The sequence below is a fragment of the Spinacia oleracea genome, chromosome 4 (assembly GCF_020520425.1).
Source record: "Spinacia oleracea cultivar Varoflay chromosome 4, BTI_SOV_V1, whole genome shotgun sequence".
Lineage (NCBI taxonomy): Eukaryota > Viridiplantae > Streptophyta > Magnoliopsida > Caryophyllales > Amaranthaceae > Spinacia > Spinacia oleracea.
This window is the reverse complement of record NC_079490.1, coordinates 155,039,276-155,052,868: the sequence shown is the minus strand read 5'-3', so window position 1 is coordinate 155,052,868 and position 13,593 is coordinate 155,039,276. Positions and strand designations below refer to the sequence as shown.

Genomic DNA, 13,593 nt, shown 5'->3' with positions numbered 1-13,593 from the left:
CGTTTCCGGCAACATCTACGACTTGGATAATATTTATATTTCCGATACGATCCATATTTCCGTTTCCGGCAATATCATCGTTTCCGGAGTATTCATTTCTTGCCTGTGACGATCTCAGCTCCCACTGAAACCAAGATCCGTCGATTCCGAATATCCATAGATGGAGTATTTAATGCCATTAAATACTTGATCCGTTTACGTACTATTTGTGTGACCCCACGGGTTCAGTCAAGAGTAAGCTGTGGATTAATGTCATTAATTCCACTTGAACTGAAGCGGCCTCTAGCTAGGCATTCAGCTCACTTGATCTCACTGAATTATTAACTTGTTAATTAATACTGAACCGCATTTATTAGACTTAACATTGAATGCATACTTGGACCAAGGGCATTATTTCCTTCACAAAGTCTGGTTCAGATTCCTCCCAATCTGAATCCTCACTCTCCTCTACTAAACCTATATCCTCAACACCAGTGAACACCCTTGCACTCTTTGACCTCCCTGTACCCTTCCTACCTATGCCCTTCCCTTTGGATACCCAAGTTCCAGCTTTCTTAGCAGTCACTTTGTTCACCCTGAACCCTTTAGGTCTAGCTCTGCCCCCCTTCCTTTTAACAGCTTCAGATTGATTTTGGTTGTTCTGTGGTGGTGTTGAATGGGTTGGCTGCTCATTTTGGTTGTTCTGTGGTGGTGGGGAAGGGGTGGGTGTGGTTGTGGTGGTGGGTTGGGTCGTTGTGGTGGTGGGATTGATTGTTTTGGAGTTGGGTTGGGTTGCTGTGATGGTGGGATTGATTGTTTTGGAGTTGGGGTGGGTTGCTGAGGTGTTGAGGTGGGCTTTTTTGGTGTTGGGGTGGGTTGTTGTGGTGTTGGGGTGGGTTGTTTTGCCTTTGGTGTGGGCTGTTTTGCCTTTGGTGTGGGCTGATGTGCTGTTGGGGTGGGCTGCTGTGCTGTTGGGGTGGGTTGCTGTGGTGGGGTGGGTTGTTTTTCTTTTGGTGTGGGTTGTTGTGGTGGTGGAGTGGGAGCTGATGAAGAGGGTCTCCTCTTAGGGGTCAGTTTCTTGGCTTTAGGAACCTTAGGAGCTTTTGGAGTAGTTGGCTTGACTTTGGCCTTTTGTTTTGGTTTAGGAGAAGTAGGTTTTTTGGAGGGTGGAGATTCTTGTGTGGGTTGTGGTTGAGAGGCTCCTGGAAACACCTCATCAGAACCATCCTTGCTTATAATCCTCACATACTCAGTGCTTAAGTCCTCACAATCAACCACAGGCACCTCCACAGCTACTGTGTACTCCATTTGTTCCTGAAGTTCCCTTAAAATGTCCTCTCTCTCCTGTTTTTTCCTCATTTCCTCTTCCTCCTCTCTTTGAGCCCTAAGAAGTTCATCTTTTCTCTCTTTGAGCTTTCTCTCAGTCTCCTTCCTATGATGCTCAATTGTGGCAACAACATTTCTAAACACCACTCCTGGTTTGTATGTACCCTCAACCCATATTTCAGCAGTGTCTTTACCCCAATTCCATCCCCACATTAGCTTCATTGTCTTATCATCTACCAACTCAACTCTACCACAAGGAGACTCAATAAACAAGGCAAATGTACTAGGTAAAAACACATCCTGCTTAACAGATTCCTCAAAAATATCCAAAAACAACCTCAAAAGACGATACTTTTCCATGTCTGTAACTCTCACATCAAAGCTATGTGATCCATAATGCAATAACAACCACATTGCAGTCATCCTAAAGGCAAAAATTTGAGAAAAAAACATGAATTTCGATTCAAACAACAACAATTCATCAATAAACAACCACAATTCATGATCACAATTTAATTCAACAGGTCACAATCACAACTTACAACTAACCAATCAATTAGTCACAAAAAATCCAAGGAATAACTAACCACTAACCAATCAATTAATCTCAACTGACAATTTCAAAAAATCACTGACAATTTCCCAAAACCCTAACCCTAATCAATTTCGCAAAAACAGTTATACTTTACAAGCAAAATAAATCAGCGAAGAAGGGATTATTACCTTTAAGTAGATACTCCAACTTCGAAAAATGGCCCTTGTTCGTCCACTGCACCAGAAGATCTAATTCGCCTCAAAGTTCCCCCCCTTTTGTAGCGAATTCACCCAAGGAACACCCACAAACTCGCCAAAAGAAAACGCAACAAATTTCGCTTAATTCTTGAAGATCTACCCAGAATTTTGTCAGTTACAGTAGAATTGAGGAAGGTTGAAGAACAGGGGAGAGGAGAGAGAAAGAGGAGAAGTTGGGAAGTTTTTTTTTTTTTTTTGGAATTTCAGTCACATTTGTTGCCTAAATCGCGCCAAACAACATTTAAGGGCAAATTGGTAAAACAATGCTAACGGCAAGCTAACGTCCATTAAATCCAGGGGCATTTAATGAACAGTACGGACTTATAGGGGTATTATATGAATTTTGAAACGCGCATGGGTATTTGGTGCATTATTGCAAACCTTAGGGGCATTTCATGAAAAAAATCGTTTAAAATAAGTAAATCCCACTAAAAGTAAAACCCGGAGCAACGCCCGGGCCACAAACTAGTTACTTGCTATTAGTCGAGTTGGAACACTTTAAGATGAGGGGTGAATTGTACTAGAATTTTATAGTCAAAATAATTGCAGAATCTAAATGCAAAAGCTCTAGAAACATAATGTACAAGAGAGATTTTCACGAGTAAACTCTAAATGGCTTAACTGGAAAGAAATCTTCGACCCACTAAAGATTAGTACTAAAACTATTAATTACTAGTCTATATGCACGCAATGCGTGCGATATTAAATTGAAACGTCACATTGATCTAATAAACTCAAATAATGATATTTTTTTTCTAGTTCGTTCTGTAGAATCGTAAATCTTCAACCTTACTGCGTTCGGACAATAGAACTGCGATATTTCCTCGATCAATTGGTAACTAATTTTGAGAGCGATTCTCAAAGAAAAGGAGAGTGAGAGTGTATCTTGAGTGCTATTTTCTTATAGTGATCTTCATGGTTGTTTTCAAACTAAAATTTGAATGGTAGACCAATTGGACCTCATATATTCAGAATACTGGGTAGTTTTGGAATAATGAAGTATTGAGTTAAAGACTCATGTATAACCAATGGTTAACAACCAATTTTCTTTTGATTCGATAAATGAACTAGACTCATTGGATGTTGTCATTCAAAGTGAATAAAAGAAAGGAACTTTATAAGCATAACAAAGTAAGAAGATCAAGCAAAGAGTAAAATATTTTGGACTATAAGAAAACGTGCTAAAAAGGATAGGAAACGGTAACAAAAGAAATGAATTTAGATATTCGATTTCTGCCTTGAAGTTTATGTTAAAGAGAAACGACTTAGCAAATAAACTCCTATGGTATTAGATTACCGCTTGAGGTTCTAACTCTTGTCAAGAACTCAAATTCTGGGAGCTAAGTCTGGTTATTGACCTACAAGTGGGAAATGAAGCAAAGTTGTGCTACATTAATTGTAGGGTCGTCATGTTTGTTTTAAAGTCCTTCTAAAGGCTGGAACTTAATGGTATTATGTTCCATTAATCATCATAATCAATTTATGTTTGGACAACGGAAAGACTCACATTCAAAGTAAACAAAAACATTCGTTGAGTGTTTATTTGAATGAAATGGTCATTTACGGGTTGAATCATATGATTGATTAATAAACAAACAAATCTCTTTACACTCAAATTTCAGAAGGTTCAAATCAAACATTTTGATTTGTGTTCCACATATCTTTGGCAATGTCATACGACCATATCAACAAGACAACATTCTAAGATTCCATGGCATGGATTTCTGAAAGTTAGTTAATTTAAGACACGTGGGTCTTGCTTGTTGAACATGACATCGGAATGGACTATTGTTAGAAAAGTCTAGACAATTATGTTCATGGGCCAAAGATGGATTTTATGACTTACCTATTTCACAAGAATTTGATAAAATATATATGGCTATATTTACTCAACGTGAAATTCTGTGAAATGCTTCAATGCAATCACAAAAGGGTATAAAATCAACTTGGCAAGAATTTTGGAACATCTAGGCTGGGTCAAGGTGATGTTTGCATGAGCCAAGAAAGATTATCTAGATTGTTTATATGGCATTATAACAATCGAAGCTCCATAAGAATATGGTATGTCCAAATGGAGAAATCGGAATCTATTAGATTAACGAAAATCACGACTATTTTCCTATATAGTTTCTAAATGATACTCTGAAGTGACTATCACACTAAACAAAGTTGTCAAAGCTAAGGATAAGATGTCATAAGGATTAAACTTCGGTTCAGTACATCTTGTCAGTATATATACTATCACAAATGATGATTTCTACAAAACTATTGAACACCTAAAGCGTCACCAAGTCCTGATCTGCAAGTTCGTCTTTCTCTGTTGGGTAATATAGAAAGAAAGAAATGACTCTGTATCTTCTCCCAATCCTCTTTCTCGGATTTCAAATGCTTTTTCAAAGCTTCTAATGCACATAAAGAATGGGAGTTTAGACTCCTACACCCAACAACTCAGAGGTACCTCTTTTCCACACTTTAATCAGTCCATCCCTATCCCAATCACCTCCCCACCTCTTATGGTGAGGTGGTTTTTGCCCCCTTAAGGCGCCTTCAAACTGAACTTTCAACGGTTCGTGCAAGTCAAATTCGGCAGCCGCATGCATCATCATCAGAGATAACAATGGCAACACTACCTCAGCAATCACTTTCAATTTAGGAAGGACTCAAGTTTTTATGGCAGAAGTTGTGGCTCTTCACAAAGGTCTTCAAGAGGCAATCTGGCACAACATCAACAAAATCTACATTGAAGGCGATAATCTTCTAGTAATCAACGAAGTTAAAGGAATCTGGAATATTCCTTGGAACTCCATACCATCATCAAAGACATCAAGATTCTTGTTTAGCATTTCTCCATGGTCCATATTTAGCATATCTACATAGAAGTAAATAGAGCAACATATTTGATAGCTAATGTAGGTCATCTAGTTACAGATTCGAAACATATTCTCCCTTGTAATAGTTAGCAGTTAGGTTCGATTGTACATTAGTGACTACTTAGGAGTTTCCCTCGAGCTGAGGGAATTATAATGTTTTTTGTCCTCATCTTTACCAAAAAATAAATAAAAAAATTCTCAGACTCCTTTTACCCTTGTATAGGCTCATCTATCATAATTTTACCAAACCCCAAAGTCTAAACAATGAGATTTCGTTTAGCATGTGGAGTACAAAATAAATTTATACTCGATCTAACCAACATAGTTGTGCGTCTCTATGTAAAAAAGGGACATATATTGGGAATTTTGACATTTTTAAGCATTTTTACCAGAAATTGTTCAAATCAAAAAATTACAAGAAATTAGCCAAAAATAAATCTCAAAAATGAGTATAAGAGAGTAAATATTGAATTGGTGGGATTTTGATTGGGTGGAGCATCACCCCCATCAACCCGCTCCACTCGGTCCATCCGTCACCCGCTTTACTTATCACCCACATTCCGCCCATCCATCAACGGCGGGCGAACTGGGTGGAATGTGTGATATTCGGGTGAAAACTATTAACCATTAAAAATTTACCGCTTAATAGCCCGGCCCAACACAACAGCTCATGGGCCAGGGCCCTGTTTTAAACTTCTCTGCCCGATCTGACCCGACATGATGCAGGGTTGGATCACTTGGATGCGCGTGTGCCGGGCCCATCTAGGGTCACGGCCCGAAGCCCGGGCCGGTCCACGGCCATCTTTCATATTATTTCCATCCCTAAGGAGTAAGGAGTCCTTCCACGAATATTCAATCTCCGTATTCTCTTACTCCCTGCCGCAATTCCAATGGTGATTTTCTCTCTGATATCTATTCTCATACCTCCTTCTCCTCCGCTCCTTCCCCTTCTCCTCTGTCAATTGTAATTGATGTTGTGGCTTCGATTTTAACGGATTTTAGTTTTTCTTAAGCTTTTATAGTGGATTCTAGGGTTTATGAGGTTTGATTTAAAAGGATTTCAGGGTATTTCAGGCTGATTTCAATAGATTTTAGGGTTGTTAATAGTTAACTCAACTGGATTTTAGCGTATTAGCTTTTATTTAATGTATTTAGGGGTTTTCGCTTTGATTCTTTGGATTTTAGTGGGTTTAAGCATTGAAGATAAGTGATCCTATCATTTTGAAGCTCTAAATTGAATGGGTTATATGGTTTTAACATTTGTTTTTAATGGAATCTAGGGTTTTGATTTTACTATGTTTTTAACAAATGCAGGCGCCGGAGAAGAAGTTGTCGAACCCAATGAGGGACATCAAGGTCCAAAAGCTTGTGCTCAACATCTCTGTTGGTGAGAGTGGTGATCGTCTTACCAGAGCTGCTAAGGTATAATATCTGAAATGATCTCTTTTTTCTTATTTTCTATTTTATTGATCTCGAAAATTTTGATTTTTATACATTTGATTTTTCTTTAAATTAGGTGTTGGAGCAACTCAGTGGTCAAACCCCTGTTTACTCCAAAGGTAATAAGAATATCTGGATTTAATTGCACGAATTTGAATGGTTATTTAGTTTTACTCAACTTCTTTGATTGGAAAAAAATGCCCAACTGACATGAATTCTGTTTGTGTATTGTAATTGTGGTTTTAGAAAAAACATAGGCTGGTTTTTTCTATTGAGGTTTGTGTATGGCTTCATGATCGAGTTCTGATGGTACTGGTTCCATGTTTCTTGGTCGTATAATGGAGTTATATATAGTTATTGATGCACTATAAATCTATGAACGCCCTGTTAAGATTTCTGTTTGTGTATTGCAATTGCGGTTTAAAGAGAAATATATGCTGGTTTTTCCATTGAGGTTTGTGTATGGCTTCATGATCGAGTTTTGATGGTACTGGTTCCATGGTTCTTGGTCGTTTAATGGAGTTATATATAGTTACTGATGCACTATAAATTTATGAAAGCCCTGTTAAAATGGTTGTTTTTATTTTTGGAGGTTGTTTACAGCACAAAAGATATGAACAACATAAAAGTAAATTTTGATTATGGAAGTTGATCTTTGTTTCTCATGTTGAGGAGCATTGTAATAGTTGTTAGTGTCAGACTTCCCAATGATAATGGTGTTTTCCCTTCTTTTTTACCCCTTCTTTTATGTATGTTAATGAATGTGTTTTACTTAAATGATGCGGAATGTTTTCCTGTTGATTTTATTATAGTTGATAGTATCGCGTTGGGTTAAGTGTTTTCTGAAGAAGTTATGATTTGTCTTATCTGAGCAGATAAGCAAAATAATGTAATCGATTGAGTGTGCTCAATTGAGAAATGCAGCTGCCATCAAATGTTTATCACTATTTTGCTGTTGGTACTATAGGCTAACATATCATGTTGGATTAGGATACGAAATGGAATATCATTGAATGTTTTACTTGGGTAATTCCATTGCATTTGAGTTGTTTTTCCCAGTGTGATTGATTATTTTATTTTTGGTTAAGTGCTTAATGGAATAATTAGTATGATTTGTGCAAAATTTGTGTTTGTTTTGTTTATGATCAACAGCCAGGTACACTGTCCGATCCTTTGGAATCAGGCGTAATGAAAAGATTGCTTGTCACGTAACTGTTAGAGGTGAAAAGGCAATGCAGCTACTTGAGAGTGGTTTGAAGGTCAAGGAATACGAATTGCTGAGGAGGAACTTCAGTGAGACTGGCTGCTTTGGGTTTGGTATTCAAGAGCACATCGATCTAGGAATCAAGTGAGCACTTCTCCCCCCTATTAACTGTTAACTGGTCCTCTGTTATTTAAGCTTATCAAACTTCAAAATGTGTGTTATTCACAAGTGTATAATCGTGTTTATACTCTTTCTAAGACTTACATTGATGAGTCAATCCAGGGTTGGTTCTTTAATGTGTTATTTCTTTGTTTTCTTTTCTTTAGGTATGATCCTTCTACTGGTATTTATGGTATGGACTTCTATGTGGTGCTTGAGCGACCTGGTTACCGTGTTGCCCGTCGCAGAAGGTGCAAGGCCCGTGTTGGAATTCAGCATAGAGTGACCAAGGAGGATTCCATGAAGTGGTTCCAGGTCAAATATGAAGGAGTTATCCTCAACAAGGCTCACAACACCGGTTCTTAAACTTGTCATCTTAGGAGTAGGAGTAGTAATCCAAGGTATCCTTTACTTCAATTGTTTCAGTAAAATTTGACTCTAGGTGTTTTTAGCTTTAATATATAGTGGTGTTTTTGGTGGTTATTGCCCAATATTTGATGTTTTTTATAACATAACAATAACAATTGCGGTTATTTGGTACTCAAATATTTTTCATGCGTGCATAAAAATTGAACAAGTACTAGTAATTACCATTGAGGAACAACTAAACCAAGTGTAATAGTCATGGCCACCCAAGAAAACAATAAAACCCTGAGACCAGCTCTAAACCAAGACGCACCACCCAAAAATGCCCCTAACCACCCGAACACCGCCAATCCCACACTCAATGCCCCTGGAACAGCTCCAAGCCTAACAATATAACCCTTGATAAACAAACCTACCACAATTAGCGGTATCATGCCGCCAATCGAAAAGGCAAGGGCTAAGGATATTGCAACATGTAGAGGATGCACTAACCCTTTCTGAATCTCCATCCTTGGGCTAATAACAGAGAAAAACTCACCCACAGCTGTGATAAAAGCCCCAACAAGGATACCTGCTAATCCGCAAAGGATGATTACGTCCTTTACATGATGTTTATTGATCACACCCACACCTATCATGAGTGATGCAGTAGAAATAAGTCCGTCGTTGGTCTCTAGGACCATGGTTCGAAGCCATTGGGCTTGTTTTGAGTAGTCAAGTTCATCATCTTCTGCTTGCTCGATGCGATGTTGGCTCTGTTTGTCCTTGTTAGTTTTGGGCAGGGCTGTTTCAACCTTGATGATTGTATCAACATATTGTTTTTGTTCCATTTGTTTGTTTAACTAGAAGAGGCCAAGTGTGATTTTAATTAGTAATTGTAACAAATATACGCTATTTATAAATGTTTTGTGTGATTAATTTGTCCACTGACTTGTAAAGTAATCAAGATTAGTATTTACTATTTAGTGGTCATTGACTCATTGCAATATGTATAATGATGATGACCGCTAACTAGTTCTTTGAGTTTTCTATTGCTGGTGGTTTGTTTTCAGAGTTACTATCATCGGCTACGAACTTCACAATATTTACGGAAGAGACGAGCAATAACTAGAGAAAGAGACAGATGGAGTGACTTCAATTTAAGTTTACAAACGAATGGTGTATTGAAATTTGAAAGTTTCTAATAGCATGGATCGTTTCTTTTTAGCCCACAGCAAAACAAATAACCTAACTATTGTTTTTCTTCTATAGCTGACTAATATGGAATTCTGAATGAAATATGTATGTTAACAATATCTTAGTGCTATCCCCAAGAACCAAGACGCTACGAACTACAATTAATTGACACCCACATAAGTACATCTATATAAGCTTTAAATTCGATAAGTTCAAATGAGTTTCAATTATGTCTATTTAGGTCAATAAAGCACAATCAATTTACTACTTTCTATATTGCAATTAAGCTTGATTAGGTCTAATACAATAAGTTTTAACCAAGGTTTAATCAGGTCTGATAAAGTTTAATCAGATCTAATGAGTTCCAATCATGTCCTATTAGGTACAATAAATTTTACGGTTTTTTCATGAAATGCCCCTGAGGTTTGCAATAATGCACCAAATACACCTGCGCGTTTCAAAATTCATAAAATACTCCTAAAGTTCCGTACTGTTCATTAAATGCTCCTGGATTTAACGGACGTTAGCTTGCCGTTAGTGATGTTTTACCAATTTGCCCTTAATTGTTGTTTGGCGCGATTTAGGTAACAAGTGTGACTGAAATTCCAAAAAAAAAAAACTTCTCAACTTCTCTTCTTTCTCTCTCCTCTCCCATGTTCTTCAACCCTCATCAATTCTACGGTAACTGACAAAATTCTGGGTAGATCTTCAAGAATTTAGTGAAATTTGTTGCGTTCTCTTTTGGCGAGTTCGTGGGTGTTCGTTTGGTGAATTCGCGACAAAAAGGGGGGAACTTGGAGGCGATTTAGAGCTTCGGGTGCAGTGGACGAACAAGGGCCCTTTTCCTAGTTGGATTATCTACTTCAAGGTAATAATCCCTTCTTCGCTGATTTATTTTGCTTGTAAAGTACAATTTTTTTCGGGAAATTGATTAGGGTTAGGGTTTTGCGAAATTGTCAGTGATTTTTTGAAATTGTCAGTTGAGATTAATTGATTGGTTAGAAGTTAGTTATTCCTTGGATTTGTTTGAATAATTGTTTGGTTAGTTGTAAGTTGTGATTGTGACCTGTTGAATTTCATTGTGATCATGATTGTGGTTGTTTATTGATGAATTGTTGTTGGTTGAATCGAAATTCATGTTTTTTTCTTAAATTTTCCCTTCAGGATGACTGCAATGTGGTTGTTATTGTTAGGTTATGATACATATGACAATTCATAAATCATGCGGAAAAACCATTTATCCAGGAATACATATTATTTACACATAATCATTTAGCATAGTTTAGATGCATACTCTTTGTTGCGTGCCTTCCCTAGCTGCGCCCGAACCGAACAAGAACAAGTCTTTAGGACTCCAAGTGTCGTCCCTCCGTAGATAGTCCACAGCACGTCCGGATCCGCCTTAAGATTGACCAACTAGAATCGCCCTTAAGGTACTATAAATTTTCGGCACTTTTGAGCAAGATGTGTGACTGAATTTTTCTCTCAAAAACTCACTTTTAATACTTGAATAACTCGTTATAAATTGTGAACCCAGGCCACATATTTATAGGGGTATGGAAAGAGAATTGGAATCCTATTAGGATACGAATTAATTAAATTAGAATTATAATAAAACTCTTATTTAATTAATTTATCAAATAGAATTAGGAATTTAATCATTAAACGAATTCTGCACGTTTTAGGTTTCGTATGCGAACACAAACACTTACGCGAGCATGACCCGCAAGCGTGCAGGCCATGCCCGCGCACAGCCCACACGGCCACACGGCCCACGCGAGCTACAAGCCCACGCGAGCTGCAGCAATGCTCGCAGCCCACTGCTCGCAGCTGCGCGCGCTGTGCGCGCTGCCACGGCCTGCTGGGCCTGGCCTTGCGCTGGGCCTGGCGTGGCCTTGGCTGTTCGTGTGACGCGCTTGGCTTGCTGGGCGATGGCCTGGCTTCGTGCTGGCCCCTCGTCCGGCAGACCTCGTCCGATGCTTATTCGTACGATACGCTTCCGATTAAATTCCCGATTCCGGAATTTATTTCCGATACGAACAATATTTAATATTTTCGATTCCGGAATTAATTTCCGTTTCGAACAAATATTTAATATTTCCGTTTCCGGAATTATTTTCCGATTCCGATAATATTTCCGATTCTGACAATATTTCCGTTTCCGGCAATATTTCCGATTCCGGCAATATTTCCATTTCCGATAATATTTCCCGATACGTACCATGTTTCCGTTTCCGACAACATCTACGACTTGGATAATATTTATATTTCCGATACGATCCATATTTCCGTTTCCGGCAATATCATCGTTTTCGGAGTATTCATTTCTTGCCTGTGACGATCTCAGCTCCCACTGAAACCAAGATCCGTCGATTCCGAATATCCATAGTTGGAGTATTTAATGTCATTAAATACTTGATCCGTTTACGTACTATTTGTGTGACCTTACGGGTTCAGTCAAGAGTAAGCTGTGGATTAATATCATTAATTCCACTTGAACTGAAGCGGCCTCTAGCTAGGCATTCAGCTCACTTGATCTCACTGAATTATTAACTTGTTAATTAATACTGAACCGCATTTATTAGACTTAACATAGAATGCATACTTGGACCAAGGGCATTATTTCCTTCAGTCTCCCACTTGTCCTTAGGGACAAGTGTGCATTTCCTAATTCCTTTGTCGCTCGATGCTTGCTCTTGAACATAAGGTAAGAGTTGTCATCCTTATTATGTCCAGAGGTGTTCCTCGGTTTCAGAGTTCAACTGATCAAATAAACAGATAATCATAGCCTATGATTCATCCGAGCACGGCCATGCATTTCACAGTTTCTAGCTCTCCGAGTGGCCTTGTACAACTTTTAAGCATCTCATCCCGATTTATGGGAGGACAATCCCAATCTTGTGATCTTGAGATTAGACTTCGTTTGATAGGTGATTACCTGAGCGTTGCCTTTATAGCCTCCTTTTACGGTGCGACGGTTGGTCAACGTCAAAGCAACCAGTTCTCAAACAAGTAACCTCAAATCACTCAGGTATTGAGGATTTAGTGTCTAATAATTTTAATGAAATTTACTTATGACAGATTTTCATCTCTTACAGTAAAGTTTCATAGGTCTTGTCCGATACTAGTCTTCCCAAAGTAAGTATCTATGCAAATGATTATGACATTGCCATGTCCACATAGTTCAAGAAACAGAACTACTAGTCATCTTGCATTCTAATCGTCTAACGTTTTCTATGCGTCCAATTTTATAGAAAACTCCGACTAGGGACCATTTTCAACCTTTGACATTCAAGTTCACTTGATAGACATTTCTTAGTCACAGGACTGGTCCTGACAGTCTATCTTGAATATATTGTCAAATTGAAGGGACTCATCATTTAATACTAAACCAAGATTAAATGGAATATGAAAATACATTTCATATATGATAAATGTTCAACCCCATTGTTTTACAACCATGGACCTCAAACCCATCTTTAAAACAGTTCATGGAATTCAAAGCTATGCTTGATTTCCAGTGCTACAACGTGAGTGTTGCTTCTCACTTGTTGCATAGGTTTAGTTATTATGCTTTGCCAATCTTAATATCCTTTTCATCGAATGATTTTCGAGATATGATGATAAGATCTTTTCGAGTTTGTTTATTATGTGATCTAGTCTTTCTTACTTTGATGGTGGTTTTACTCATTTTGCAATGTAGAACCATCAAGTTAGCAGACGTTTTTCTTGCTTCAAGAGTAGTTCTACGCATTTTTCAATGAAGAACCATCAAGCCAGCAGATAGGTGATCTACCCAAGTTCAATGAAGAACTCTTTAATATAAACAACTATATTTTATTGCTTCTTAGGCAATAAGTACTTTTACTTCAACTGTTTAGGTTGCTAGTGATGCTTTGTTTGGATTTACTTATCCAAGCAGTTCACAGACAAGTGGAAGACTTTCCAGCTGTATCTTAGAACATAGAAATTAATATTTTAATTTCCCACGCAACAACTCATGGTCTCCAATCCATGTTGCCATTTCAAAACACGATACTCTATAGCTCGTCCTTATCAATGGTTAACTCCAAAGGGTCTTGCTTGATCCTTTGCCAGTGTTTATGCGTGTAGCATCAATATTTAGCATATCTTTATTTCCTTGAATCAAGAACTATTCCTATGTACCTTTTCAAGTACCATAAGTGTTCTTGATCTCAATCTAGTTGATCTTAGATTAATAGAGATTGGTATATGTTCGTCATGCCTAAAGTCATACGATACATTTTTGGCGATCCTCAT

General features: G+C 38.0%; 2 protein-coding genes across 4 annotated transcripts; one reads left to right on the top strand and one right to left on the bottom strand.

Moving 5' to 3' along the window:
- The first annotated feature begins 5,723 nt into the window (after positions 1 to 5,723).
- LOC110776262 (60S ribosomal protein L11-1) lies at positions 5,724 to 9,431 on the top strand. 3 transcript variants are annotated; one of them, XM_021980811.2, is made up of 5 exons: positions 5,724 to 5,860; positions 6,282 to 6,389; positions 6,484 to 6,526; positions 7,560 to 7,755; positions 7,938 to 8,316. In XM_021980811.2, exons 1-5 carry the CDS (start codon positions 5,858 to 5,860, stop codon positions 8,134 to 8,136), a joined length of 549 nt encoding a protein of 182 aa, XP_021836503.1. In that variant the 5' UTR covers positions 5,724 to 5,857; the 3' UTR covers positions 8,137 to 8,316. The 3 variants fall into 3 exon arrangements, with proteins under 3 accessions (XP_021836503.1, XP_021836502.1, XP_021836501.1); XM_021980810.2 differs by lacking the exon at positions 5,724 to 5,860 and adding an exon at positions 9,189 to 9,431 and having other exon boundaries at positions 6,276 to 6,389; positions 7,938 to 8,171; XM_021980809.2 differs by lacking the exon at positions 5,724 to 5,860 and having other exon boundaries at positions 6,276 to 6,389.
- On the bottom strand, positions 8,358 to 8,966 carry LOC130472056 (vacuolar iron transporter homolog 1-like). Its single transcript, XM_056842471.1, has one exon. It carries the CDS (start codon positions 8,964 to 8,966, stop codon positions 8,358 to 8,360), a length of 609 nt encoding a protein of 202 aa, XP_056698449.1.
- Positions 9,432 to 13,593: the final 4,162 nt, after the last annotated feature.

Bases quoted from the DNA above. Each gene is read 5' to 3' on its own strand.
- LOC110776262 (XM_021980810.2), top strand. From the start codon at position 6,276: ATGCAGGCGCCGGAGAAGAAGTTGTCGAACCCAATGAGGGACATCAAG. The intron at 6,527-7,559 runs GTAATAAGAATA...TATGATCAACAG, and splicing joins AACCCCTGTTTACTCCAAAG to CCAGGTACACTGTCCGATCC. The intron at 7,756-7,937 runs GTGAGCACTTCT...TCTTTTCTTTAG, and splicing joins CACATCGATCTAGGAATCAA to GTATGATCCTTCTACTGGTA.
- LOC130472056 (XM_056842471.1), bottom strand. From the start codon at position 8,966: ATGGAACAAAAACAATATGTTGATACAATCATCAAGGTTGAAACAGCC.